Raw genomic sequence first — 26,954 nt, forward strand, 5'->3', positions numbered from 1 at the left:
CGCTCTTGTACCACACACACCCTCACACACTAAAATACATACACGGGCCACCACTCAAAGAGTCTCAAGTGATTCAAAACAAAACCCTCAGACCGCAGTTATTAAGCAACGACTTTAGTGAGTGTAACTCCAAGCTGCTTTTAATCCCTCCGCAGGGGTGACATCCAAAGAGCCAGTATTCATGTCCAACAATGCTGGCAAAACCAACCTGGAGCCTTTTAAAGCTCCCAGCTCAGGCTTGGTAACCATTCTCTCATGGGAATGGGCATGAAAAGGCTTTCAGAAGAACAAGGAAGGATCTTCAGATCTGAGATTTGAAATAACTCTATATGAGTTTGGTTTCTTGCCATTTGTACTCAGCTCTCGCACAGTGAGGCCTCTTCATCTCATGGCGAAGACTAGTCTCAAAGCAAGCCAGAGCTCTAGCAAATGAAGCTTCTTTGGCCCAATATGAAGCTTTTGTATTTTCCTTTTCAGGCAAGAAAAACCATCTCTTCAGTCCTCGCAGAGCACCATCTCAGGAAATGAAAGTTCACTTCCTCATACTGAGGCTTGACACTTTTTTTTGCAGCTTTTGTCCACTTGAACCTGCAGAGAAACACAGGTGAACCTTGAGAATACTAATCACCAGGGCTCTGAAATTTTAATATTCGCCACACACACACGCGCACACACAAAAGAGTGTGTGCACACGTGTGTACCGCTGATTGTGGCATTGAGTACCGAATAATTCATCATGTCTAATTAATTATTCAGAGTAACGGCGGAAGATGTCATCTCGGTACAAAACTTTGTAGTGCAGTTAAAAAGCGAAGATGGGCAAAGACAAACTCCAGCAGTCTTCCTCACCAGAGCTGGTGTGTGTTTGAAGATCTGCTTGCTCCACTACATTCGCAATGACTCTTTAAATCACACGTGATTACCATTTAAATAAAACAACACTCTAAGTAACTGCAGTCCACTTCTTATGGAGTGCTTTACTATTATATGGCCACTACAATAGATTTCCTTTGTAATGCCTGGACACTCAAAAGGCCAAAAAATGCATCCTAAAAAGGAACCAGTTATTCTATCAGGCAGTTTAAGGAAGATGAATGAAATTGTATGCCTCACTTATAGAAGGGTTTCGCTCTTATTAGATGCATGTAACTCTATAATACAGCAGCTCCTACTGAATGTCAACCTACCTCTGAATTAAAAAAAAAAAGAAGTAATAATAACCCATGCTACGGACCACAGGCCAAACGCTGAGAGCTGTTATGGAAACAACAATCTGAACATTTTCATTTAGAGAATTTGTTTTTGTTTACTCCGCCACAATCCTTCATCTGCAAGAGGCAAGCTGTCACTCAGAATTTTGGCAAAATCTACGTCTATAAATATTTCATTGGCATCGACTCCTCAAAGCCAATAAACTATTGTACAAACTGCCTTTGATTCTGTTTCATAGCCTTGGCATAAAGGAGCTGTCTGCCAGTATTGTGATCTACCATCTCCAAATAATGTTGAGTAAAGTGTAATGATTAATATATTTTACACTGTTAATTCACTTACACCAGTTCCTTGTACAAAGCTATTTGTACTGATGGCTAGACTTTGCAAAGAGAACAAGATGCACTTTAAAAAAAATAAATAATAAATATAAGGACATACAATACTGATTTGAATTATATGAGTTAATGAATTATTTTGGTAACATATAAGTAATAATCTATAAATTATTATTCATAAAGTTGTCATATAAATAATGGTATAATAGTGATAAACTGTTTCCCTGTTAGTTAAGAGTTTATAAAATGTGTACATATGATAATATCCAATAGATGTACCATTAAACTGTTCAACTAAATGTTATTCTAGACTGAACATCTTGTCTAGCTTTCATACCGTGATATGACTACTGATGTCATCATATGAAGAAGACAATTTAACACTTTTAGAGGAGACTGTCTGGCTAGTATAAGAGAAAGAAAGGCTGAGAGAAAAGAAAGAAACAATGACATGAATACTAAGCAGCTCTGATGATTAGAAGTGTTGCTAAAGAGCAGCTCTGTGACAGTGACATTGGCCATCAGTGTCAGACTTCTCCGCCGCGCCTCGGCAAAGAGCTCCATTTTGAGCCATAATTAGCTTAAACATTCCCAGTATGAAAAATTCATGATAGCTTTGGATTTTTTAATTGCGGGAGCATTCTGCGTTAATCGAAGTCATTTAGAGAGCCTTCTGCTTGACACGCGGAGGAGAGGAAAATAAATCAGACGTCTGATTCTCTCAGCCAGTTTCTTCTGCGGTGAGCTGTTTATTTTAATAGGGTCCGATCTGACACAGTTCTGGTCCACATAAATCAATCAAATGCTGTCAGCGTGATACTAAAACATAAGAGGAGGCAGCAGTGCAACAGGACATCTCTACCATTGACATTAAGCACAGCGGACATTGCACTCTATGCTTTCGGGAGATAAGCAAAGCCCTTTGTTAAAATAGACTTCTGGCTGCATTATTTCTATGCTTAAAGGTCAAGTGCATAGTTTCTACATCACTAAATGAAGTTGTAAATATGTTAAAGAGTTTTGAACAAGTTAGCCACTGGTCAAGACAACAGATAGTGCCACTCCAAGCAAACACCATTTGTTAAACCACTTTTGCTTTGGACTGCTCAAAATCAGACCAATATTTTTTTTTGGTGATGTTTTGTTCAGCATGGCATTATCACTGTATGCTTATGTTCATGTTATCAGCAAAAAAAAAAAAAAAAAAATGTTATTATATTATATTATTAAAGCACCACATAACCACAATACTGTGTTTACACTTTGAGTATCATAATAAAAAAAAACAATTAAATTAAAAAAAGCCATATAAATGACTTACTTATAGTGGGGACGCTGGAATGGTCTTCTGTGCAGTTACAATGAATGGTCACAAATGCTTTAAATCTTCAAACAAGATGAAAAACTTCTCCATGCTAGTATTTATAAAAGTAGCTAGTCCATACAACTTGTATGACCATATTACTTCATTAATATCAGCAAGCTGGAGAAATGAATCAGAAAGTTGTTAGATTCATCAGGGAATCACACAGACTGATGAATGGAATCAAATGATTCATTGAAAAGATAAAAAAAAGTGAAGAGACATTCAGCCAAGTATGGTGACCCATACCCAGAATTTGTGCTCTGCATTTAACCCATCCAAAGTGCACACACACAGAGAAGTGAACACACACACACACACACACACACACTGTGAACACACACCTGGAGCAGTTGGCAGCCATTTATGCTGTGGCACTCGGGGAAATTCTACTCAATTCTACTCAAATGAACAATTCGTTCAAAAAATGAACTCCTTAACATGCTGAGCTAGGCTGCATATGGAGATTTTCAGAGCATTAAAATTTTATTTTTGTTCTAAGAAAAAAAAAATAATTGCTTCAGAAGACTTAGAACATGGTGCATGAGTCATAGCAGGTACTAATAATACTTTCATGATTGTTTTAGTCATTTTGAGGCTTAAAAGTCCCATTCCTTACATTTTAAAAAGTGTTTCATGAAAGAAAATAAGGATTGGAGTGAACTATCTATAAGAAGGTTTAAAACTAAACTAAAGGCACAATGCATTATAGCAAAGTATTTCTCATCAACAGAAAAGCACTGAAAGACCATGTAAAAAGAAGATCAGTGTGCGATTTGTCCTTGCCTCTCATCTCCTTCCCTCTCTGAAGTATTGTTCAACGTTTTTCAGGTCGAGGGCTGGACCGAATCAATGTCCATGCATCAATATATCACAGCCTTAAAAAACTATTTACCTAGAGCAAGATCTCACCCATTGATTTGTTTCTGTGCTATGGAGAGCGGTGTACAAAGGTTAATAGCATTTAGAGAGGAACGTACAGCCTTCCTAAAAAAATAATGGTCAGGAAAATCAAAATGCAAAATGAAAAAAAAAAAAGGAATACGCTACTGGTACACATTCACTCTGGTGACAGAAAAAAAAAATTAATTGATCATTCCAAGCGTTTGAGGGAACTTTGGTTTGGGGGTTTGGGAAATGTCAACCAGATGAGGACACGTTTCACCGGGTCTTTCAACTGGAAAACTACATTTCATTCCCTCGGGGCTTTTATGTTCATGTTTCATGTATATCAAAAAGCAAGAGCGAGGGCACACGTGAACTGTCACTGATATTCTGCCTTATGCTTCATTGTATTAAATGCTCTGCTGGTTTTGACGCACATAGCGCACGGCTACTCTAGCAAAGCTCACCAATTCATTATCATCACTTGTGGAATTCTAAACAGCTGCCAGAAAGTTCTATTCATCTCCACATATTTCCATTTCCATGCTGCCTCCATCACTCTAGCCCCCCTTCGGTGATAGCGTTTGTCCCACCGGCCGCTCCCGCTGCTAAAGGATGACGAGTGGAGTGCCGAGCTGCAGGTAAAGGATGATGTGTGAAGCCCTGCTGCTGACGGCAGCGTCTCTGTGACAGCACTTCAATGAAGGCCGTGATGGACGTCGGGCTGGAAGCGGGCCCTGATTAAAGAGCCCCACGCCCAGCAGCGCATCTGCAGCCCATCCCCAGTCTGCTGTCACCGCGGCTGGATACAATAAAATAGCGCTCAGGGTCATCGGGGTTTTCGGTGATGTGACAACAAGCACATTTCACAAGTGTCAATCAAACATGTCTCTCACAGACCCCGCCCTCATCCCTTTCTGTCCTATCTTCCTCTCATCTGCTCGCCCACATTTAATCCTCGCCTGGAGATCAGAGGGAAATTCAGCAGTGATTTCAGCAGATATGTAATAATAGGCCTATATCAATTAGCTATAGCGGAAAGGAATACAAAAAAATTGAAACAATTCAAAACTTTGAAACAATTTTCACTCAGAAATTGCTAATAAATTGACAAATAATTACAAGGAAACAGCAAGTAATGCTGATTTAAACGTAAACTAAGTTAAACGTGAAACTATCATTTTCAAAGTGTAGGCTTTAGACTGTTTATTCATTTCAATAGTATGTAAAACAATATGCAATATGGAACAGAAATCCTGTCAAATGGTACTTTTCAGTGTTCTTATATTTAATTGAGTCTGTGGCATCTTGTTATCATGGGTTTGAAAAGTCATTTTGCAATTTGAATCCACTTCTGGGTAAAAGTTTTGAACTCGTTAAAGCCTGCTAATGAGTCAATAAAGGGATGCTAAAACTGCTGTTATTGTTAGCTAAAATCAGCAACAGTAATGAAGCATAAATACTTTCAAATATTAAGAAAACCTAAATTAAAATATAAATATTAGGAAAGCGAAAATTTGAAATGTTGCCTTGGCAAATAACAAAGTAAGTTGAAGTAAAATCATTAAAACAGAAAATTAGGCTACAAAAAAAAAAAAAAAAAAAAAAAAAAAAAAATGACAAAAGCAAAAAAATACTTTTAAGACAACAACAATTACCAGCTTATTCAAACTATAATAAACACTATAATAGCATAAATACTAAAGTACTGGTTAAAAACTTTGACCGATGTGTCTGGTTTATTTGCCACACTAGAATGGAAGGTCAGTTACATACATACATACATGCACGCATGCATACAACTGCGAAAAAAGAAAAATTTATGACTTGTGAGTTTGAATAAGCCATGCCATGTCTCAATCCCATTTCCCTTTCTCTTTCCATAACTCCCCGTCCACTCCGAGCTGACAGAACACTGAAAAGTTACAGCCTCAAAACTCAAATCGAACCTAAAGATGAATGCACTTTAAAACACACTGAGAGTTTTCTGTACTTTTTCTTCTAGAGGGTGAAAAATCCAATGCAATGAAATGGTGGGAATTGCAGCAAGTCTCTCTGCAGTGAACACACGTCCCTGCGTGTGCTGGCCCTGACGCCCAGCTCAATCCATCATTACTACACTAAATCATCTCTCTGTCAATAACACCACTGCAAAATATTACAGTCATGTGGATACTGTTATATTTAATGACATTCAGCAGTCCCCTTGGGCTGATGGAGCGAGTGAGAAATACAGAGAGGGAGAGAGACTGCATAGGTAGGCAATAACATTTGGCAGAAAAGTGCTTAGCAGCTTGAAAAGAGTCAAGAGCGAGCGAGCAGTGAAAGTGTTAAATACTAATGGAAGACTGTTATCTCCATGAAAGATAATTGCTAGTTTGTTCAGTCGAAAATGTTTTAAAGATCTATGAAAGATCTTTGAGATTCTGGGAAACCAGGAATGGGAAAAAGTTTCCAGCAATCTGGCGATTCCAACTCCATCATCTAATTGCTCATTTACTATTAGAATAGGTTTTTGACACTCTCATTTATTACAAGAGCTCAATGCAACCTGGACTTCTGAGTGTGTGAGCGCGTGCATGTGTGTGTGTGTGTGTGTGTGTGTGTGTGTGGTCTGATATCAATGTTACGCCTCCTCAATAACTCAGACAGGGCAGTGTGCTTATCTTTCTTTGACACTCAGATCAATCTTGCTTTTAATCCTGAACCCATTCGCAGTTTCTCTCACCTCAACTCCACACATCAAACACAAACATCACATCCCTCCTGTGAATGTGTGTGTCTGTGTACAATCGAGTCAAGGACACAGGATGGGGGTGGCTGATCTTCTGGAATCCACATAATACACTTCATATAGGTAGTAAGCAGTGCTGGGTGATGTTAAACAGATGAATAGACTCCTATGCTGAGAACACATATGAATATACGGTGAATTCAAATTCTACGTGATTTGGTTTCAGATTATCTATTATATTGTTTTATATGAGCAAATAGGAGGAGGCAAGGAAGGCAGTGCCTCCTCAAAATACTGAATGAGAAAAAAAAAAAAATAGTACAAAAATAAAACGCCAATATTACAAAATCTATAAAACAATAAAAAGTGTGAAAATCACTAGTTTTTCTAAAGAAACATTTCCCAACAGCGACACCAACAAATAAAGTTACAGAAGGAGTCCACATCTGTCACCTCCCATGAACCCATTGAGTTTTAACAGACCGGCTAAAGTTTAATGGGGGTATTTTGAGAATGAATGGGGGAAAGTCACGTGAGAGGAGGCAATGCCTCCATCGCGATACGATTAGACATGACTGGTTATGTACAGCTGTGATGGCTTCATGTGATAAATCCAGCCTCTTATGTTCATTCTTGTCCCACATTCGTGAATCAATCTGAATGAACGATACCATGCTGTTAAAATAATAGCTGAACATAAGTTCACAATACAGGGCCCTCCACTATTATCAGCACCCTTGGTAAATTTGAGCAAAGGTGGCTGTGAAAATGAATCCGCACCGTCGATCTTTCATTCAAAAAATTCACAAACACTTAAGATTCATTGAATTAAACCAACTGAAAGTAGGGAGAAACCCTCATGATGAAATGTTTTTTCTCCAGTGCATGTTGGCCACAATTATTGGCGCCCCTAAAAATTCTTACGAGTAAAATATCTCTGAAGTGTATTCCCATTCATATTTCAATTTTTTAGCATCAGGGTGACTAGGAGCATGAAATTGTCCAGCCATGACTTCCTGTTCCACAGGATTATAATATGAGGAGCAGAAAGGCCAAACGTCCTTATTCATCTATCAAAAGGAGTAAAACCAAAAAATATAGTTCTGATGTGCAGAACGAGATTGCTGAGCTTCATAAAATGGAAATTGGTTATAAGAAAATCCCAATTTACACCATCAGGGGCAATAATTAAGACGTTCCAATCAACTAAAAATGTTATAAATCTGACTGAAAGAGGACGTGTTTCTGTAACATCCTAATAGACGGTGAGGAGAAGAGTCTTAGTGGAAAAAGACTCTCCAAGGATCACAGCTGGAGAACTGCAGTTTTTAGTTGAGTCTTGGAGTCAGAAAACCAAAAACTCCAGCATATTCAGTTGACAGGTATTAAAAGAGAAAACTCAGAGCTGTTATCATTGGAAAAGGACGCTGCAATAATTGGGTGCCAATTATTGTGGCCAACGTGAACTAGAGAAAGCATCTATTTCACAATGAAACAATTTCTCTCTCTGTGTGTCTCACTCATTAGATATAATATATAAATATAATCATTTTAAAGTTTGAGGTCACAAAGAATTATTTATTCTTAAAACTGGTCTACGTTATAGTATCAATTCAACATTTTTGTGAAAAAAGAAACAGCTCACACTGAGAGGGTTTGTTTGTAGAATAAAAGTCAGAATTTATTCTGTTGATCTGTACATTGAACAAGAATACTCAGACTGCAGCACACACGCGCGCATACATACACGCGCGTGCACACACAGACACACACACTCTCACACACACACACACGACTGATGTTAACTGGCGAAACCAGCTGTGCACAGGTGAGGAGTGCAACTGGTTCACGTGGAAACATTTGATTTCGCTTTCCATTGTCTTTCTTTCCTTGTTCTCTGTTTGAGTCCCCGTGGAGTCGCACTCAAGGTGCAGTGAGGCCAAGTTTAGCTGAAATTAAGCCGGGTTCAGCCTAAAAACACAGTATGAATAAAAATTCTCCACTGAGAGTCCTTTTAGTCCAGGCTTAGGCTTGATCTGTGTGCAAGTAAAGCAGACCTAATGTATGGGGAAAAGGGACAGTTGATCCCACTGAAGGCAGCTCTCGCTGACTCCGTGGTAAAACCAATACTAACCAGTATGTGACCATATAAAAAAAAAAGAAAAAATACCCACAACCACAGAGCTGAAAGAGAGCATGTTCACAGTTATTTTATCTGACATTCTCCATCAAAGACTTTCCCCCAAAATATTGATTAATACACAGATATTTATTCAGCAGCAAGAATGAAGAAATGACGGACATGATAAAGACACAAAAAGTTAAATGAAATGAAATGCAATATGACTGATTTCCTCGCTGTCTGGTCTTGAGGTCAGTTGATGAAGCCCATGAGATTCGCTTCACATGACACACAATCATCAAAAACGTCTTGTTCCTTAACAAAATCTCACAGTTTGCCTTCAGTTGTCACGTTACACGCTCTAAATGAATCGACTGTCTGTATTAATATAAAATATCATGGAAACATGTGACTGATTGTATTTTCGTGGACGAAATAATTTAGGTTCTGCTGAGCGGCAGGTGCTCAACACACCCGTATTTCAGAAACCATTGTCGCTAAACAAACACAAATTGGCGACTTTGTTACCAAACAGTTCTTAATGACAACAACAAAGAGTTTCTTTGGGAGGGAACCACTTTGGTAAGTTAAGAAAACACCCTACAGTTAACATACTGCAAAATATCATCACCACCACCAAATGTAAGACTACCATGTTAGTTGCACTGTATTTCTACAGTGGGATTGACTTTCACATTAACTGCTGAGGACCACACTACTGTGAGAGTCAACCGCCCAGTAATATTTAGGTAGATGCATTAGGTTTGTAAAGATATATGGCCATGGAAAGATCTTGCATGCATGGTTTTAATAGTCTGTTAATTTGGAACAGAGTATGTGAGGTAATTTGTTAGAGAGGTATGTCTTACTCGAAATATGAAAAACTAAATCTTTCTTGACATGCCGGATGCAATTCCTAAGATTTTTTTATCTGATGCTTTATTTTTATCCCTAAATTCCTGCTGCTATAAAATTAACATTAACCAGTTTGATTCATGCAAAGCGGAACAACCTCCAGAAAAGTAGAAAAATTAGCACCATCTGAGGTAAGAAACACAGATTAGACAACCCATGCCTGCTGTAGCACCAATGGGATAAAAATGTAATTACTGCAAGGAAACGCCATCTACTGCCACAGAAACATTAACACAGTTGTTACGGGAGTAAAATATGACATTTGAAATTAATTTATACCATAAAGACTGATATATATCTCTGAAGGAGGTACGAGGGTAGCGAGACTGTCTTACGAACACGGACGATGAGCAGCAATGAGGTAGGATTGTGACTACATGCTTGTTTTCCGACTAAGAATAACCTGAACCTGCGTTTTATCAAAAATACATTTATTTTACTATTAGAGCTGAGAATATTGGTTGTTAAATAAGACTAACTCTGAGTAGGGTCCTATAATTGTAATCGTGAGCATGAAAATTATGGTGAGCATTTTTTTTTGCTATAGCGGAATACTGGGCAGTTTTGGGAATTGCTGCGGCGTGCGAGTGGGTCCTCAGCATTTGATTGACAATCTCAGAATGTACGATAGTGAAGCAGGCCAAAGCAATAAACAATTTTTCCCCAAGAACATCCACATACTACTGTTTTTTTTTGGCATCACAAAAGGAATAAAACAAACAAAAAAATGACTTAAGATTTTTCTAACTGAACAATATAGCCATATCCATTATCTTAAGCTTAATGCTCTTTTGATACAAAACAGAAAACAACATATCGAACAATGGAGATGTCGGCAGCACAGTAACACCTTGTAAAACCGTCTTTTTTCCGGTAAAAATATATATCCCGGCTGTTTCTTTCCTATTGGTTTAGCAAAAGATAACTGTGGACAACCTTAGCATGGGCCGTTTTTGTGCAAGTTCGTATTCATAACACCGATCTGTCCGTTGCTGAGAATTTCGCTTATTTTTAACAGAACGACACAAACCCTCAACGCATATTCAGATCGAACTCATCTGACATGACAAAACGTCTCCTGGACAATACGCCGAGAACAACGGAGATGATATGTTGATCCCTCCCGCGCTTTGACTTGCCATTTTCCAGAGGCACAGACCAGCTCAAAGCTAAGAACCTCTATTACACAGCCACTGAAAGCACAGGCACCAGCCTCCCCACAGTCTCCCAGAAGAGAAAAACAGCCTCCGCGAGGCTACTGCTTCGCATTTGTAGCCTATAAATACTGTACATGATTGTATTTAAAAATCAGATTTTCCCTGATGGGATTCACTGCTTTGATCTCACAACTGAAGAAACGTTTCATTTTTTTAATTTTCCTCGGATCTGAACGCCGTGCCCGAAATGTCTCGGCGCAGCTGCGAGGCAAAAATCCCCCAAAACAAAAAGTAAAAAATAAAACATAAGAGCAATACATAATGCTGTAGACTTTTTCAAGGCAACGATTCCACTAGCAAATCTCCACATAAAAAGTATGACCACATGGACCGATGATAAAGTTTGGCTGTCATTCAACATCTGCACACCTAAAGCTGTCATTTTCCAGTATACCCGCACAGTACGTACGCTCATTATGGAACATCAAATATTCAATAAGTGTGGCAATACATATCACACAATACAGGAAATATCTACAGAAAAAATTGAAGAAGAGAAAGACATTCAGTGGAACAAAAGAACCTTAGTACAATCTGTCCTCTCCCGTAATTACCTTGACATATTGGAGGTACGTCGCTATAAGAAAGAAAAAAGGAATCGCTTTCACAGTCTCGAGAGAATGAGAAACAAATGGCTGCTAAACTGCAATTGAGTGGCAGAAAACTGATAGCTGATTTACGATTTCTCGTGAACGTCTTTTCACAAGCATTGTTAAACGCTTGTTGACTTTTTGTGTTTAAATTGGCTTGGGTATATCACAACAAAGAAGCCAACATTGACAGATTTTTATGTTTTTTTTCCCGCCACCTTAGGATTAAAGTGCTACGTTGTCGAAGATGGACAATGACTTCCTCGGAACGGAAAGGCAGGTGACGGCTGCCTCTCGACGTAAATGACTCCAAATGAAATGATAGTCCATAACAAATGACTCACAGTGAGGTGAAATTCATAAATTGAAGTTCTTGAAGCATCAAGATACCTGCGGTAAAAAATCCATGATATATATATCAATTTAAGATATGGGTTTCTGTCATTAGAGATGATGTATTCGTGAAGAGCCCTGCATTCTTTAAGAAATACGAGTACCCAGGATTTACGTTAATGGTGAAACATCACATATACACTGTAAAAATAGAAATGATTAGAAATTATATATGAACCAGCAAAGATAAAGACAGAATTACAACACTGTCTAACTCGCTTTTGAATCAGAAGCTTAGTGAGATAAGGTGCAGCCTGGATGCAAACGGTGAAATGTTCCAAAACATGAGAATATATTCCAAATATACACTGAAATTTTCTCCCCAGTAATAAACATAGTTGATTAAAATAGCAAAATAAAACAAATAAAAGAAAATAGGGAGGCGTTAGCGTGGCAGATCGGTGATCTGTTAATTCACAGTAAGCGATATGGCATCACAGTCAAGAACCCAAATCTGTAAGAGGGTCTTTTTTCTATCGTTACGCTGACAAGACTGTTTATGATGAAAATAAAGACGACAAGGGGAGACAAAGGACTAAAGTGTGGATGGCATGGCTCATTGTAAGTTGTCACGATATCTTATTTCCTCCCATAATGAGTGCGCCCTCTACAGGTGGGCTGGAGCAGAGACCCTGCTGTTGGTGCGACCAGAAGGATGAGGCTAATGTTTAACTCCCAAGCACTGCTGACAGTCTTACCCCACATCTGCACACGGTGCCTGGCATCTCTCCACACTCACACCAAAGTGCAGTTAAAGCAATATCAGCTCATATTACAATCACAGCTTGCTAAAAAAACGGAGAACACAGTTCCCAATGATTGCCAGCTGGAAAAAGGCCCTGCAGCCTAGCTCAGATTTCCACTTACCCTCCGTCCCAAGTGCAATTTATGGCTGGTAAAAGGTCTAAGGTGGTCTCCATCTCTGTAGACCCGATAATACAATAACTCCCGTCCCATGGCTAGTCCATCAAGTACACTGAAATCAAATTGGATGTGCTCTTGTTGTTTACAAGAATCTTAATGTATACCTTACGTCACTTTTACTGCATTGTCGTCAACTCTGGTGCTTTTGTACACAAGACATCTCCACTAATAAGAATTCAAGCGTACTTCAAAATATGGCATTAAATACTCTCTTCGGAGTTGAATCAGACGAAATGTAAAGAGAAATCTAAATGAATGATGGATATTTATTTTTAGGCCACAAATGTTACCCAAACATTCATTTTGTTAGATTATACACTGCTAATCAAAAGGCAGATACAATTTTTTTTTTTTACTTTCTATTCATTAATGAATACTGAAAAAAATATTAAGTGCCACAATTGTTATTAATATTGTTAACAGTAAACATTTTTTGATCACTAAATCATTATAATATAATTATTTCTGAAGGTTCATGTGACACTGAAGATTGCAGTAATGGCTGCTGAAAATTCAGCTTTGCCATCACAAGAAATAATGACATTTTAAAATGTATTAAAGTAAAAAAAAAAAGAATAAAAAACACTTGTAATACTTGCAATACTTGTAATAATATTTCAGAAATTAACTGTTTTACTGTATGTTCTTTCAAAAACATGAAAAGAAATCGTACCAACCCCAAACTTTTGAAAGGATTGTAAATTACTTGAAAACGCGTCACCATAATCACAAGTATTAAACCACAGGAACTTCCCAACAGGACTTGAAGGCAGTATATAGCCTAAAACAAACATAAGTCTACCGATGATCGTATAAAGTCTAAACTTTACTTTCATTTCACCTTTTTGTGAACAACAAGCATCTAGACTGTCTTCCTGGATAACTGCTTAGCACCACTGACTACATGCGACCTCTCCACTCCTAACAACCATCAAAAACAACAACAGACCATCAGTAGTCATCTCAGGAAAGCAATTAACAGGAACAATTAGGCCTAGATTGATTAATTAAATCAATGGTTCATTAAGACGATGCAGGGTGTGACCCTGTTTAAAAGTGCAACTCTTTATGTTAAGTACCTTTAGCAGATGGTCCCTGTGAAGTGACCTATCTCTCCTTAAGACTCCGACTCTAAGCCAGCATATATGACACCTCACAAACATCCTCCTGACACAAGAAAACTTCTCCTGAAGGGGAACCTCTTTAGTACATTAGGGCATGTTCTGACACAGAACACAAGCTGATGTGCCAAACACATTTTTCTCGCACACGATTTAAAGGATCGCTCCTGTCTTATCAGGCATAATATCCAACCCCGTCAAAGCTTAAAAAAACCCCACCCCATTCACTCACAGAATGCACACCAGCATGCTAAGGCAGTGCAGTGAGGGGTAAAACTGTCAGACAGGCTGTAAAACAAGGTCTACAAGAGTAAGGAGACAGAGAGGTCTCGGGAGGGCATCAGTGGAAATCTCAACTGGCAGCGTCGTTGATTACGTGCACCTTCTCCACCAGAAGTCCTTGAGGAGTAGAATGAGCTATGGTGACAACTTCAGCACCCCCTACAGACCGTCGTAGGGGAAGTTCTCCATCTTCACCGTCTGCTGGATGAGAAGCTTGGACTCTCGCCGTTCCTCGTTCTTGATAGATTTGTTGATATCCATGATCTTTTCGCAGATGTATTTGTTCACTTTGGATAACCGCTGGGTGATCTCCGCACTGTCAGCTGTTTCTTGAGATACACGGTCATACAGACACTCTGGAATGAAATATTAAGACTAGAAATTAACCAAGAAAACAGAAAAAATACCTTGTAATTTGATGTTTCCCCCCCCCCCGTACAATTTTTTATATTTAAGTTTAACTTCTTTAGATGAAGTTTAAGTACCATATTAGTTGTTTCTATGATATAAAACATTTTTTTGGAAGCTAAAATTTGTTCTACAATAACTTCTATCAGCAGAACTAGAAATACAACCCCAACCTAATTCTAATAACTAATTTTTTAAAGACAGTGTGTTTACCTCGAACAATTTTGAGCTTGCTCGGTGAGAGCGGTGGTTTAGGCAGGGCGTCTTTCTTCTTCTTCGTAGCGACACCAGTCACGCTGCGGTTCTTCAGGGTTTCTGTGCCCCAGATCATCACCGCCAGATTTTTGGTGAATTTTGAGTCTCCCTGTGTCCGTTGTAGCTGGTGCCACTTCTCCTCCACCACCCAAATCCCTCCACCCAAGTGCACCTGCAAGAGACAGACTCTTCTTCAAATATGCAGCATACACACACGGTCACTGACAAGATTTTGCTTTCACATTCTGCCACTTCAGTGCCATGTGACCTATTCCCCTAAGTGTGTCTGAGACATGGTAGCTTTCCCTTCGCAATGAATTAAACAGCTCTGTTTATGGATGAAATGCAATATTCTATGTGAAAGGGCTGAATGATATGGACAAAATTCCATATCTCGATTTTCATGCCAGATATCTCGATATCGATATGATATGAATACGTGTTCTTTTGCTAAGCACGACCTGCACAACACGTCACTCTGGTTTACATCGTCTTTTCTGAATCCAAAATACTTCCAAATTATGGAAGATGATTTAAGTTTTGGCACCAAGTCAGATTCTGCACTGCCACCGGCCGCATTATCTCCCGCACTCATTTCTTTCTTTCTAATTTATCCGCTGTCTCTGTACAGTGTTCATAGACGTTGGAACAGGGGGGGCTGGGGGGCGGCCAGAGACAGGCGCGCTCAGAGCTAGTGCTTTCACTTTTGTGAAAAAATCTTTTTTGATTTTTAAGACATAAGTGTTCATTGAATCGATTTTCCATGTCTTAAAAAAAAGGTTTCCTTTTTCAACGTCAAATAACGGACGAACGTAAAGAGACGCACAAGTCAGCAATATTTCTTATTTATTGATATAGATATAGATACGATAACGATATATCCTTCAGCCCTACTATGTGATTCAGATTTAAGCTTGTTGACAGCTGTTTGTGTTGCATGTAGTGCAGTTGTGCTCCTAAGTTTACATAGACTTTACTAAAACTGAAATATGTTTGACAAATTAAAAAAAAAAAAAATTCTATAAAAAAGACAGATAAATACAGTCAGATAGATAGATAGATACTTGAGGAGGGAGCAAGTAGTATAAACCATACCTATGTCAATGTTTGAACAGGATAAAAAATAATAATAATAATAATATATAATGCATTTATTATGACCTCTATTACTTTAAATAAATACATGCATGTAAAAAAAAAAAAAAAAAAAAAAATATTTTGACAAATGAATTTCCTTGACCTTTCTATGTGTTTGCAAGCCAGGTCTTACTCTACTCAGGAGCGATAATTAGCTGATGAAATATTTTATAGCAAAGCATAACCAAAATATATATATATATATATATATATATATATATATATATATATATATATATATATATATATATATATATTTATTATAGTAATTACTTTGACAAATTTTCCATGACTGTAGGAACCCTGTTCAGTGAAGGTTCTGGTGTTTTGTGGTATGCAACACAACAAAACTTAACACTTCCACATACCCTCTGAGATCTAGGTACCGATCACCACATATGAGACATGCTTCACACTTAAATTCAGTGGTGAGGTGTCTGGGTTCATTAAATGCAGTAATGTGTTTTGACAGATGCCAGACCAGAGTGTTGACTTTTAAGCCACACTGTGGAGGACACAGCCCAACAAGCCATCAGGTGGATTGATGGGCAGCTGGTGAGTAACAGCTGAGGTAATGTGCCTTCTGCTTTGTCACCCTGAGCAGTCTTCAGGCTCGGATCCAGTGGCTTTTCCCCAATGCAGCTAATGTGCTTTAGGCCCTGGTCCAGCAGACAAGCTTTTCACTGCTCTTAACTTAGAGGAGATTTGCCTTTCTACGGCTACCTGTCACTCAGGGAAATTCCTGTGGTACAACTAATTAATGCCGGATATGTGTGCGTATGTGTAAGGGCCTAATTTGCTTTTGTTCTTCACGCTTGAACTGAGAACCCTTTCAGCATGTAACACAAATTCCCTCCTGTCATGCGAGGCAGGCGGAGGAACGCAAAATGCGGACCCGATGTCTGCTAACAGGGCTCAAAATCACAGCAAGCGTTCTGGTTAAAAGGCCCTTTGAGACTGACAGGGGGAAGGTTGTGGAAGGGATTTCGCTAGTCAATTAGACAAACCAAACACCACTACAAAACATTTAAAGAAACACTGAATTGCGCTAACACGAGGAGCATCCACAAAGTCTTGCTTATTCAACAGTTATAGAGTAGCTGGAATCCTGTCGGCATTGAACTAATGACTGAAGTCAAGTCACATTTCTTCCATAAATAAAAAATGAATCCGTTCAATAAAAATCAAGATGATCATAACTTTGGAAGGTCTCATCACAACCGACATGCTGTTATTAAACAAATATAATGAATGAGGTGTTAGTTATACATAATATATACTACCGTTCAAAAGTTTGGGGTCAGTAAGATGTTGAAAACACTTGTGCTGCTTAATATTTATGGTGATATAGTGATTTTATTTTTTTTTTTCAGAATTTTTGATTTAAAAGAACAGCTGAAATAAAAATCTTTTGTAAGATTTCTTTTTTTTGCTAAAAAGGCTAGAATGAAGATTGGGTGTCATTATTTTTTGGGATGTTTGAAAAAGACGCACAGGACTACATACTTTTCCATCATTGAAGGTGTAGACGGTTCTCGGGGATGGGGAGTGGGTGGAGCTAGTGTTGGCTTCCTCTTGACACACCTCCTGTGGTTCACTGATCGGCTCCACCACCTCTGCTTTGATTGTCTGTGTGCCATTGTCATGCATCGGCTCTGTATGAAGCAAAGCAAAACACTGCTCACCATTCAGTGAAGCACAATTTAACAGGAGAAAGATGATTGTAATCCTGAGAAAGTGTTGATGGCAGAAGTTCCCCGCTCTCTAATGACAGTTTTGAATTCAGTTCAGTGTGGCCGCAGTAAGACCTGGCCCGCTCCCTTTGGAGCGCTGCCTGAAACATGGCTCTCCCGTGCCTCAAGACAACCGGGTCATTTTAGCTCAGTAAGCTGGCTTGGTGGCTGGCCGCACTAAGCTCTAATGTATCTGTTGAGTTTTAATATCGGTCAGTGCACTGCACGTCTGACCCTAAAGAACCCTGGCCGGTCTAATCTTCAGCCTGCTCCACCAGCTTGCTCCAGACCACAGTCTGTTCCCCCCAAACACACACACACAGGCGCAGCAGCTGGCCGGGATACTGGCCTGAGCGCTCTGGACACCATGTCCTCTTTAAGCAGCAACTCAGGACTATGTGGAAAACCATTAAAAATGTTAAATTTATATGGCTTCCAATTCAATATGCTAACTTAGTACAATTAATTAAGATGCAAAAAAAATTGTAAGGTAAAAAAAATTGTGCAAAAGGATGCCAAAAACATGTTTTGTAGACTGCGAAACAGATTGCTGTGGACTGCAGGATGATAGACTTGTATTTAATAATATAAAATTACAATATAATACAAGAAATTTACTTTTAAAGTCACTTTTTGTAAAGTCTATTCAATGTTTTCAGCTGCAATGTTATAATAACTGTGTATTATCTGCTTTTTAGAGGCTTTCCTCAGCAAATACTGATGCGTGCGATTAAGTTGATTAATTAATAACAAAATTACATGACTTAATTACTTGATATGCATAATATTAATTAAGTAATTGGTATGCTAAACAATTATCAAATTAATCAAATGATGAAAATTTAATTGACTGGCAACCCTAAAAATTACAAAAGAGCACATTTAAATGGCTGTCTGAACATACAGTAAGTCCTTGATCGTCACTGAATCGGACACTACATCTGACACTCACTATTACCTACTTAAAGTTGACTAACCATTGCTGCTTTTGTATTAAGTGAAAAAAAAGCTCTATGAAGCCTTATAAAATGCTAACAAGCTAAACTGGATTGCTAAGCAAAACAGATAATTCTGACATTAAGTTCTGATTGGATGAGCCATGTTTGAAACGGTTCAATAAGAATTTACAATACGGATACATTTTAAGGTTTGGTTTTAATCAAAACAATGAATTCCTTCAATTTAGCAACCAATCAAAATTCTGCATTAGATCTGTTCAACGAGTTTAGTACAAATATTTTACATGGGCATACTGTATCATTACATCAGGATTGGTGTGAACAGGCCTTTAGAATGTCAAGAGTGCCTTATGATTCATACGATACGTATGATTCATGCAAATCTTACCGCTGCCAAGCCTCATGAGCAGGACGTCCTGTAGGCGTCGATTGAAATCACGCAGCTCCTTGACTTCGGTCAGCAGACTGCCATACTCCTTGAGCTTCTTGGCCTGCTGCAGCAGCTGCCTGCGTGTGCGCTCCAGTTCCTGCTGCAGGCGTCTCATTTCCTCTTCCTGCTGCCTGTAGCTGTGCACCAGCTCCTCATACAGTACACGAGGCACCACGGCCTCGTCCTGCTCTTCTTCTTCCTCTGTTGTGAGTCTGTCCAGTTCCTCTCCCTCAGTGCAGGAGTTGACAGCGTTCCTCTCCAGCCGTGCCACCACAGCAGCCAGGCTCTTTGAGGAGTTAGAACTGGCCCTCTGTTGTTCATGTGACTGGACCTGCATCACAACATTCACCATCTTGACCAATTGCATACAAGTAAATAAAAATATAATATTATCTTTTGGATATCTATCTACCTTTCTCCCGAGATAAGTTAATTCACACACCTAATGAGAATTTTAAAGAGCTTGTTTCATTTGTAATCTAAATTTCCTTGATCTTCTGTTCTTTTAAATTCATTGAAAATGAACAGTGCAGCACCGTGACGTCGCATGAATGCATGGACACATGACTCTCCAAACAGCTTCTCGCTTGTAGCTCAAAGTTTTGTTTTGTTTTAATGTGGGTATATATATCTTTTTAAATGTATTACTATAGGTTATAAATAACAAATAATCTACTCCACTTTCCCCACTGGTTTAAAATGTTAACATTAAGTGATGAGGTCCAACTTTGATGTTTAGATCAAATCTGTTTCCAATATCCAAATATGTAGGGCAGAGTTCATAAATTGAACTTGAGTACACAAAATCGTACTTGTATGCTTGCATTCACATGGGTATGAATGGAGGAACACATCTAGTGTGACTTTCCTTTTACAGTTGCATCTCAATAAATTTGAATGTCGTGGAAAAGTTAACTTATTTCAGTAATTCAACTCAAATTGTGAAACTCGTTTATTAAATAAATTCAATGCACACAGACTAAAGTGGTTTAAGTCTTTGGTTCTTTTAAATGCGATGATTTTGGTTTACATTTAACAAAAACCCACAAATTCACATAAAATCTCAAGAAATTAGAATATGGTGACATGCAATCAGCTAATCAACTCAAAACACCTGCAAAGGTTTCCTGAGCCTTCAAAATGGTCTCTCAGTTTGGTTCACTAGACTACACAATCATGGGGAAGACTGCTGATCTGACAGTTGTCCACAAGACAATCATTGACACCCTTCACAAGGAGGGTAAGCCACAAACATGCATTACCAAAGAAGCTGGCTGTTCACAGAGTGCTGTATCCAAGCATGTTAACAGAAAGTTGAGTGAAAGGAAAAAGTATGGAAGAAAAAGATGCACAACCAAGAGAACCGCAGCCTTATGAGGATTGCAGAATTGGATTCAAGAATTTGAGTGAATTTCACAAGGAATGGACTGAGGCTGGGGTCAAGGCATAGAGATGTGTCAAGGAATTTGGCTACAGTTGTTGTATTCCTCTTGTTAAGCCAATCCTGAACCACAGACAACGTCAGAGGCGTCTTACCTGGGCTAAGGAGAAGAAGAACTGGACTGTTGCCCAAAAGTCCAAAGTCCTCTTTTCACATGAGAGCAAGCAAGTTTTGTATTTAATTTGGAAACCAAGGTCCTAGAGTCTTGAGGAAGGGTGGAGAAGCTCACAGCCCAAGTTGCTTGAAGTCCAGTGTTAAGTTTCCAGTCTGTGATTATTTGGGGTGCAATGTCATCTGCTGGTGTTGGTTCATTGTGTTTTTGGAAAACCAAAGTCACTGCACCCATTTAGCAAGAAATTTTGGAGTACTTCATGCTTCCTTCTGCTGAGCAGCTTTTTGAAGATGCTGGTTTCATTTTCCAGCAGGATTTGGCACCTGCGCCTCCTGCCAAAAGCACCAAAAGTTGGTTAAATGACCATGGTGTTGGTGTGCTTGACTGGCCAGTAAAATCACCAGACCTGAACCCCATAGAGAATCTATGGGGTATTGTCAAGAGGAAAATGAGAAACAAGAGACCAAAAAATGCAGATGAGCTGAAGGCCACTGTCAAATAAACCTGGGCATCCATACCACCTCAGCAGTGCCACAAACTTATCACCTCCATGCCACGCCGAATTGAGGCAGTAATTAAAGCAAAAGGAGCCCCTACCAAGTATTGAGTACATGTACAGTAAATGAACGCATTTTCCTGAAGGCCAACTATTCACTATAAATGTTTTCTTTATTGGTTTTATGAAGTATTCTAATTTGATGAGATAGTGAATTGCTGGGTTTTTGTTAAATGTGAGCCAAAATCATCAACTCAGTTTAAATTATAAACACACTAAGTAATTAGGGTGTGAACTGCAAGAGCACACAAAAGTGAGTTGTAAACTTAATGGACTGTACAATTAAGACGACATGGCATTAAAAAAAAAACAACAAACCCAAGAGTGAAACACATGGCCTGTCTGATATCTAGCTAAAACTGCCAGATTAAACAAAACAGGCTTCAAAACATTTGAAATGTCAGGACAAATTCTGTAAGCGTCAAAACATGTTTTAGTGTTTTGTCTTGTTTTGCTTGCGGAATATAAAATACATTCTTAATATCAGCAGAAAATCCCTGTTGAGCCATTCCTGATCTGTCCACATGTTCCCCATCTACAAATCCAGAACAGTAACAGCAAGCCTGCAAATGTCTTACAGTCTCCCAAATCTTAAAACCTTTCTTAAAAACCAGCATACTGACCTTTTTATGTCTAAGGGGCACTCTCTCATCGCCAAAATGATTCTCAACTGTGTTCCTGTTCGACATCTTGGGTATTTTCATCTTCTTTTGCATAATACTGTGCTCAAATTCCTCAATGCTTTCTAAAAAAAAAAAAAAAAAAAAAGAGGAGGGGAAACAAGTCAGAGACGCAAGTATTTAATCTCTTTGCTCTGGAATGATGATATGGTTAAAACAAGGCCACATTAGCAAGAGAAACATTTTATGAGTTTGGTGGAGAAGCTTCCCAGTAACCTTGTAATGACACAGATGACTAGCTATTGTTGCAATAAACTATTAATGGAGCGTTTAACTTTGCAGAGCAACGTTGACGGTGCAGCATCAATATGGTTTTGACAGGCGGGGTCATCACAGCTGTCAACGTGTGATGCAGTGTCAAGTACCCAAGGCCACTTGGAGAAGACGGACTATACAAATGTGCCTACCTAACCCCTTATCATGTCAAGTGGAAAATGCCCTCAATCATCATTCTAAGATCTTGAATGCTAACTACGTATTAAAAGTTTTACACTGGCCAGGTATGAGAGATGAGCTTCAAGGTCGGCCACAACAGACTGCAGACTGCTTAAATTAAAGCAACTGATTTAAAAGCTGTACTGTGGACTCCAGACTTCTGTCCCTAACGAGATCAGGGTTGTAAGCCACACATGTAGATTAGTAATGTATCTAAATAGACCTGGTTGAAGAGTGGCAAGAGTGAAAGTGGTTGGAGGTTTTTACAACTTGAGCTGAAGCAGGAAGTGTCACATGATAACAGATGTGCCACCAGCACTGATTTAAACCACACATAATACTCTGACAAGTTATAATTTAACAGTATAATATGCCGACGTAAGCTTTCAAGCAAACTGAGGGGCGTAAAAATATAAAACGACATAAAATATGCCTTACCTGGCTAGCTAATGTGATGACAGTAACCTAGCTGCTAGAGCTAAAATAAACAAACCGTTAAAATTCAAACCGTTCAAAATTCAAAACTTTTAGGTTATCATATCTGCTTTCCCGTATCTTTTTCAATTTAAAAAGACTGTTACAGTGGTTTTATTCGCGTTTAAGCTCTTATGCACCGCCGATAAATGAAGGAAGTGCTAGCAGCTGTAGGCTAACAGTCGCTTAGCATCCCGAGCCTCTCTCTGCTTTAAACCCCTCTTATCTTTCGTTTCTACTTTTACCAACTTATTCAGACGTTTCCGACACCCATTTCCTTTAGTTTATATTCAGATTACTGGGCTTGTCAAGCACAGACACTATTATATCTCTCTGTAACACAAACCCCGCAATCACGATTAGCTAAAAACATCAGAACAATCAAGAAGACATCAAACCTATGACATATTCTTCGTCTGCATCCATTTATCACATCAAAACACTAAGGTTACATCATTAATCTTCTCTTAACACCCCAATTCATGCGTGTTAAAGCATGTTCATGCAGCTTATGTCAAATTAAAATGATAATTTGTGTGGTAACTTTTCATATTACGCCATAAATATAATATAATGCTTCACAGATGATGTTTCATGTACATGCAAATGAGAAAATGATTTATGTCAAAGTTGCATGACATTTCAGTTGATCCGTTAAGCTTTTATATAGCGTAGCATGCGTGTTCCTTTTATTTATGGAGGTTATTATTATAACGTTAGTTAATAAGAAGAGAAAAGCAGAACTTACCTGCCAGGGCGAGGATGTGTGCTTTAGCAGGCTGGCCTGCGCCTCTCAGCACCACATACACCTTCTGATCATCAAAATCTCTTTTGTGCACGGGCTGGAAATCTTTCACGTCTGACACAGGTAACGCGTAGCACATATCGTCCTCCAAGAAACGCACGAAAGCGTACATTATTTTTGCTCTTTGGTCCCTGTTCTTTGGGATAGGGCTTGACAGTTTCCCTCAAAAAAGATATTAAAAAACACATAAACACAAAGAGGGGGGAGACCGTGGGGTGGCCTCTGCGATCGATTGCTTCTGTCTGGCTGGTGCGTATCAGTTGAGGAAATGCAGTGCCTGGTCGCCACAGACTGTACAAATCAAAACAGATGTGACGAGATGTTTATTTTGGGGGTTAAAATGTCGTTTGCCGTTAATTATCAAAATAAATAAATTGTAATAGAGAAATATTAATAATGCCAATAATCATTGCGGTTATAGTATAAAACAGGATAGTATATAATCATCACCATTAATCACCATAATAATAATTCCTATTTCTGAAATGATACATTTAAACTCCAGAGGGAGTTTCATAATTATTATAATACAAATATGTAAATAAACGATCAGTTGTTGTTGTAAAATCCAGTTAAATTGCTAAAAAGTAATGACTGGTATCAAACAGGTTTGCAATATCATTTTTTTTTCTAATTTACAGACAAATGTATCAGATTTAATGACTATAACTGTTATATAATTGTAACTTTATCAAAGTGTAGCTCTTCTAGTCACCCAGAATCCTTTGTGTTGTGGCAGATTTCTTAAAGAGACTTCTAAACAGCTGTGCAAATTAAATGTACAAATGCTCTACTTATGATAATTCACAAAATAAATAAAGGTAATTGGCCAATCAAAACTCGGTATTGTTACAAACAGCAGCAAGTTTCCATCATTTAACATGCAAAATGGTTAAAAAGAAGACAATAAATGGTACGATTTTTCTTTGATCAGAATTTAAAGACATTCCCCTGACATAATGTCATTGTGCTGAATGTGTAACTTTAAGGGACTGATAGACTATAGGAGAGCTGACAGGTATGTCAACAAAAAAAGTTTGACAAGTAAACAAACAGAAGTCCAGAAGCATTCACTGCGTGATGAAACCCATTGTAATGCAGTCAGAATGCTCTTATAATTCAAGCAATGAAAGAAAAAATAACCACACACACACACACACACACACACATATATATATACAACAATTGCTCCCACAAACAAATAAATAAATATTATATTCAAAGTGTATGGAATGGTTCAAAATACTATTAATTATGGACAGTATTATACAGGTGCATCTAAAAAAATGGAATATAATGGAAAAGGTCTTTATTTTTTTGGAATTTAATAAAACAAAAAAGAGCAAACTTTATTATATTGTAGGTTCATTGCCCACAAACTGAAATATTTCAAGAGTTTTTTGTTTTAATTCTGATGGTTAAGACTTACAGCTTAGGAAAATTCCAAATTCAGTATCTAAAAAAAATAGAATATTGCATTTTGAGCTTGATTAGTTTGATTAATTTTCAGTATAAATACTGGGTACGTCTTGGGCTAGTTTAGGACATGCAATCACAATTATGGGAAAGACTACTGACTTGACAGTTTTCCAGAAGACAATCATCAACACCCTCCACAAGGAGGGTAAGCCACAGAAGGTCATTGCTGAAAGGGCTGGCTGTTCACAGAGTGCTGTATCAAAATATATTCATAGAAAGTTGACTGGAAGGAAAAAGCGCAGTAGAAAAAGGTGCACAAGCAATAGGGATGACCACAGCCTTGGGAAGATTGTAAGGAAAAGCTGATTCAAGAACTTGAGAGAGTATCACAAGGAGTAGACGGAAGCTAGAGTCAAAACATCAAGAGTCACCACACTCAGATGTCTTCAGGAAAAGAAAGTGTGAAGTTTCCGAAGTCAGTGATAATTTGGAGGAGCCGTGACGTCTGCTGGTGTTGGTCCATTGTGTTTTATGATGCCAAAAGTCAGTACAGCCATCTACCAGTAGATTTTGGAGCACTTTATGCTTCCATCTGCTGACAAGCTTTATGGAGATGCTGATTTCATTTTGCAGCAGGACTTTACCACCTGCCCACAGTGCCAAAACCACCAAGCGGTTTACTGACCATGATATTACTGTGCTTGATTGTCCAGCCAACTCACCTGACCTGAACCTCACAGAGAGTCTATAGGGTACTGTGAAGAGGAAGATAAGTAACATCTGATAAATAATACAGAGGAGCTGAAGGGCAGTATCAAAAGCCACATTTCCACTGTCGGCCAGTCCGAGTCCGGGCTTAAAACGGGCTAATAGCCTAGGGCCAGCAGCAATGAGGCCAGAATAGCATTTCCACAGTCGAGCCAGAAGCTCTGCTGCGCTTCACTAAAACTCGCACTTTACACACCTCTCAGGAACAACATCAGGCAGCCTCATCATTTCACCAACAATGAGAAGTTATCAGAAAACTAAGAAATAAGTCACTGGAACATGCGCAATCACAAAACGAACATGATAAAAGCGTCCGTTTGTTTGCATGCTTTGTTAAATATTCAAATTCAAAAGCATCTATGTTTTACTATAGAATAAGCGATACATTGATCATAATTAATAAATTGATCAGGACTCAAAATTAATCACACATAAATATATATTTATAAAAAATTTATTTCTATTTTATTTATTTATATTTAATGATTATGAAAATAACCTGCTTATTCAGTCGAGTCTGTTTCTGTTTATTTGTAGCCACAGTCGCCTATACGTCACATTTAGACTGAATGATAATATCTCTATTTTTATAAAAGCTCCCGAACAAAAACCATTATTATATTTTTTATGATACGTGGAGCTAAACTCTCGAGACGAGACTTATGACAGATAATATAAGTTACTAAATAAATATACGATTGTGATAGAGAATAAGAAGCTGATGTCTTTAAATGGTCACATTTACCATGTTTACTGTGGTAATGTTAATGTCTAGCGTGCATAGTCTTTACATCGCTTATAAAGATTTCTGCCTTGTATGGTTATTATAATCCACATCGGATCAAATTATTTCAAACACTCGCTGCTGACTGAAGGTAAGTTTTGAGCTCAACTTATTTTAAAAAGTCTTTAATGCTGGTGTTATAGCTGTTATTTTTCTGAAATGATCTGCTGTGCTGAGGCTCTCCAGACGTGGAGAAACTGGCATGCCCTGGCATGCACTAGCACGCCCGCTTTAAGCTCGACAGTGGAAACGCGGCTAATGTAACCTAGGCTTCAAGAACGCCTCAGCAATGCCACAGGCTGATCACCTCCATGCCACGCAGCACTGAAGCAGTAATTTGTGCAAAAGGAGCCTCAACCAAGTATTGAGTGTATAATTAAACCTCCTTTGGAGATCTTGAACATTTCTGTTTTGTAAATCTTTTTTAATTGATCTTTAAGAAAATATTATTATTATTTTTTA

General features: G+C 38.4%; 2 protein-coding genes across 2 annotated transcripts in view; both read right to left on the reverse strand.

The window, feature by feature from the left end:
* Positions 1-26,954, reverse strand: part of agbl4 (AGBL carboxypeptidase 4) — a 285,604-nt gene that overhangs the window by 22,790 nt on the left and 235,860 nt on the right. The window lies entirely within an intron of this gene.
* On the reverse strand, positions 8,188-23,775 carry LOC127962919 (BEN domain-containing protein 5). The gene is made up of 6 exons (XM_052562530.1): positions 23,465-23,775; positions 21,751-21,872; positions 18,977-19,349; positions 17,403-17,551; positions 14,718-14,931; positions 8,188-14,452 (listed from the first exon to the last, which is right to left on the reverse strand). Exons 1-6 carry the CDS (start codon positions 23,631-23,633, stop codon positions 14,256-14,258), a joined length of 1,224 nt encoding a protein of 407 aa, XP_052418490.1. The 5' UTR covers positions 23,634-23,775; the 3' UTR covers positions 8,188-14,255.

This window comes from Carassius gibelio, chromosome B8, assembly GCF_023724105.1.
Source record: "Carassius gibelio isolate Cgi1373 ecotype wild population from Czech Republic chromosome B8, carGib1.2-hapl.c, whole genome shotgun sequence".
Classification (NCBI taxonomy): Eukaryota; Metazoa; Chordata; class Actinopteri; order Cypriniformes; family Cyprinidae; genus Carassius; species Carassius gibelio.

What these genes read in the sequence shown, in the direction of transcription:
- LOC127962919 (XM_052562530.1), bottom strand. Translation starts at nt 23,633, where the DNA reads ATGTACGCTTTCGTGCGTTTCTTGGAGGACGATATGTGCTACGCGTTA. An exon ending in ACACATCCTCGCCCTGGCAG is followed by an intron (nt 21,873 to 23,464) that starts GTAAGTTCTGCT and finishes TTTTTTTTTTAG; the next exon opens with AAAGCATTGAGGAATTTGAG. An exon ending in TGCCCCTTAGACATAAAAAG is followed by an intron (nt 19,350 to 21,750) that starts GTCAGTATGCTG and finishes GTTGTGATGCAG; the next exon opens with GTCCAGTCACATGAACAACA.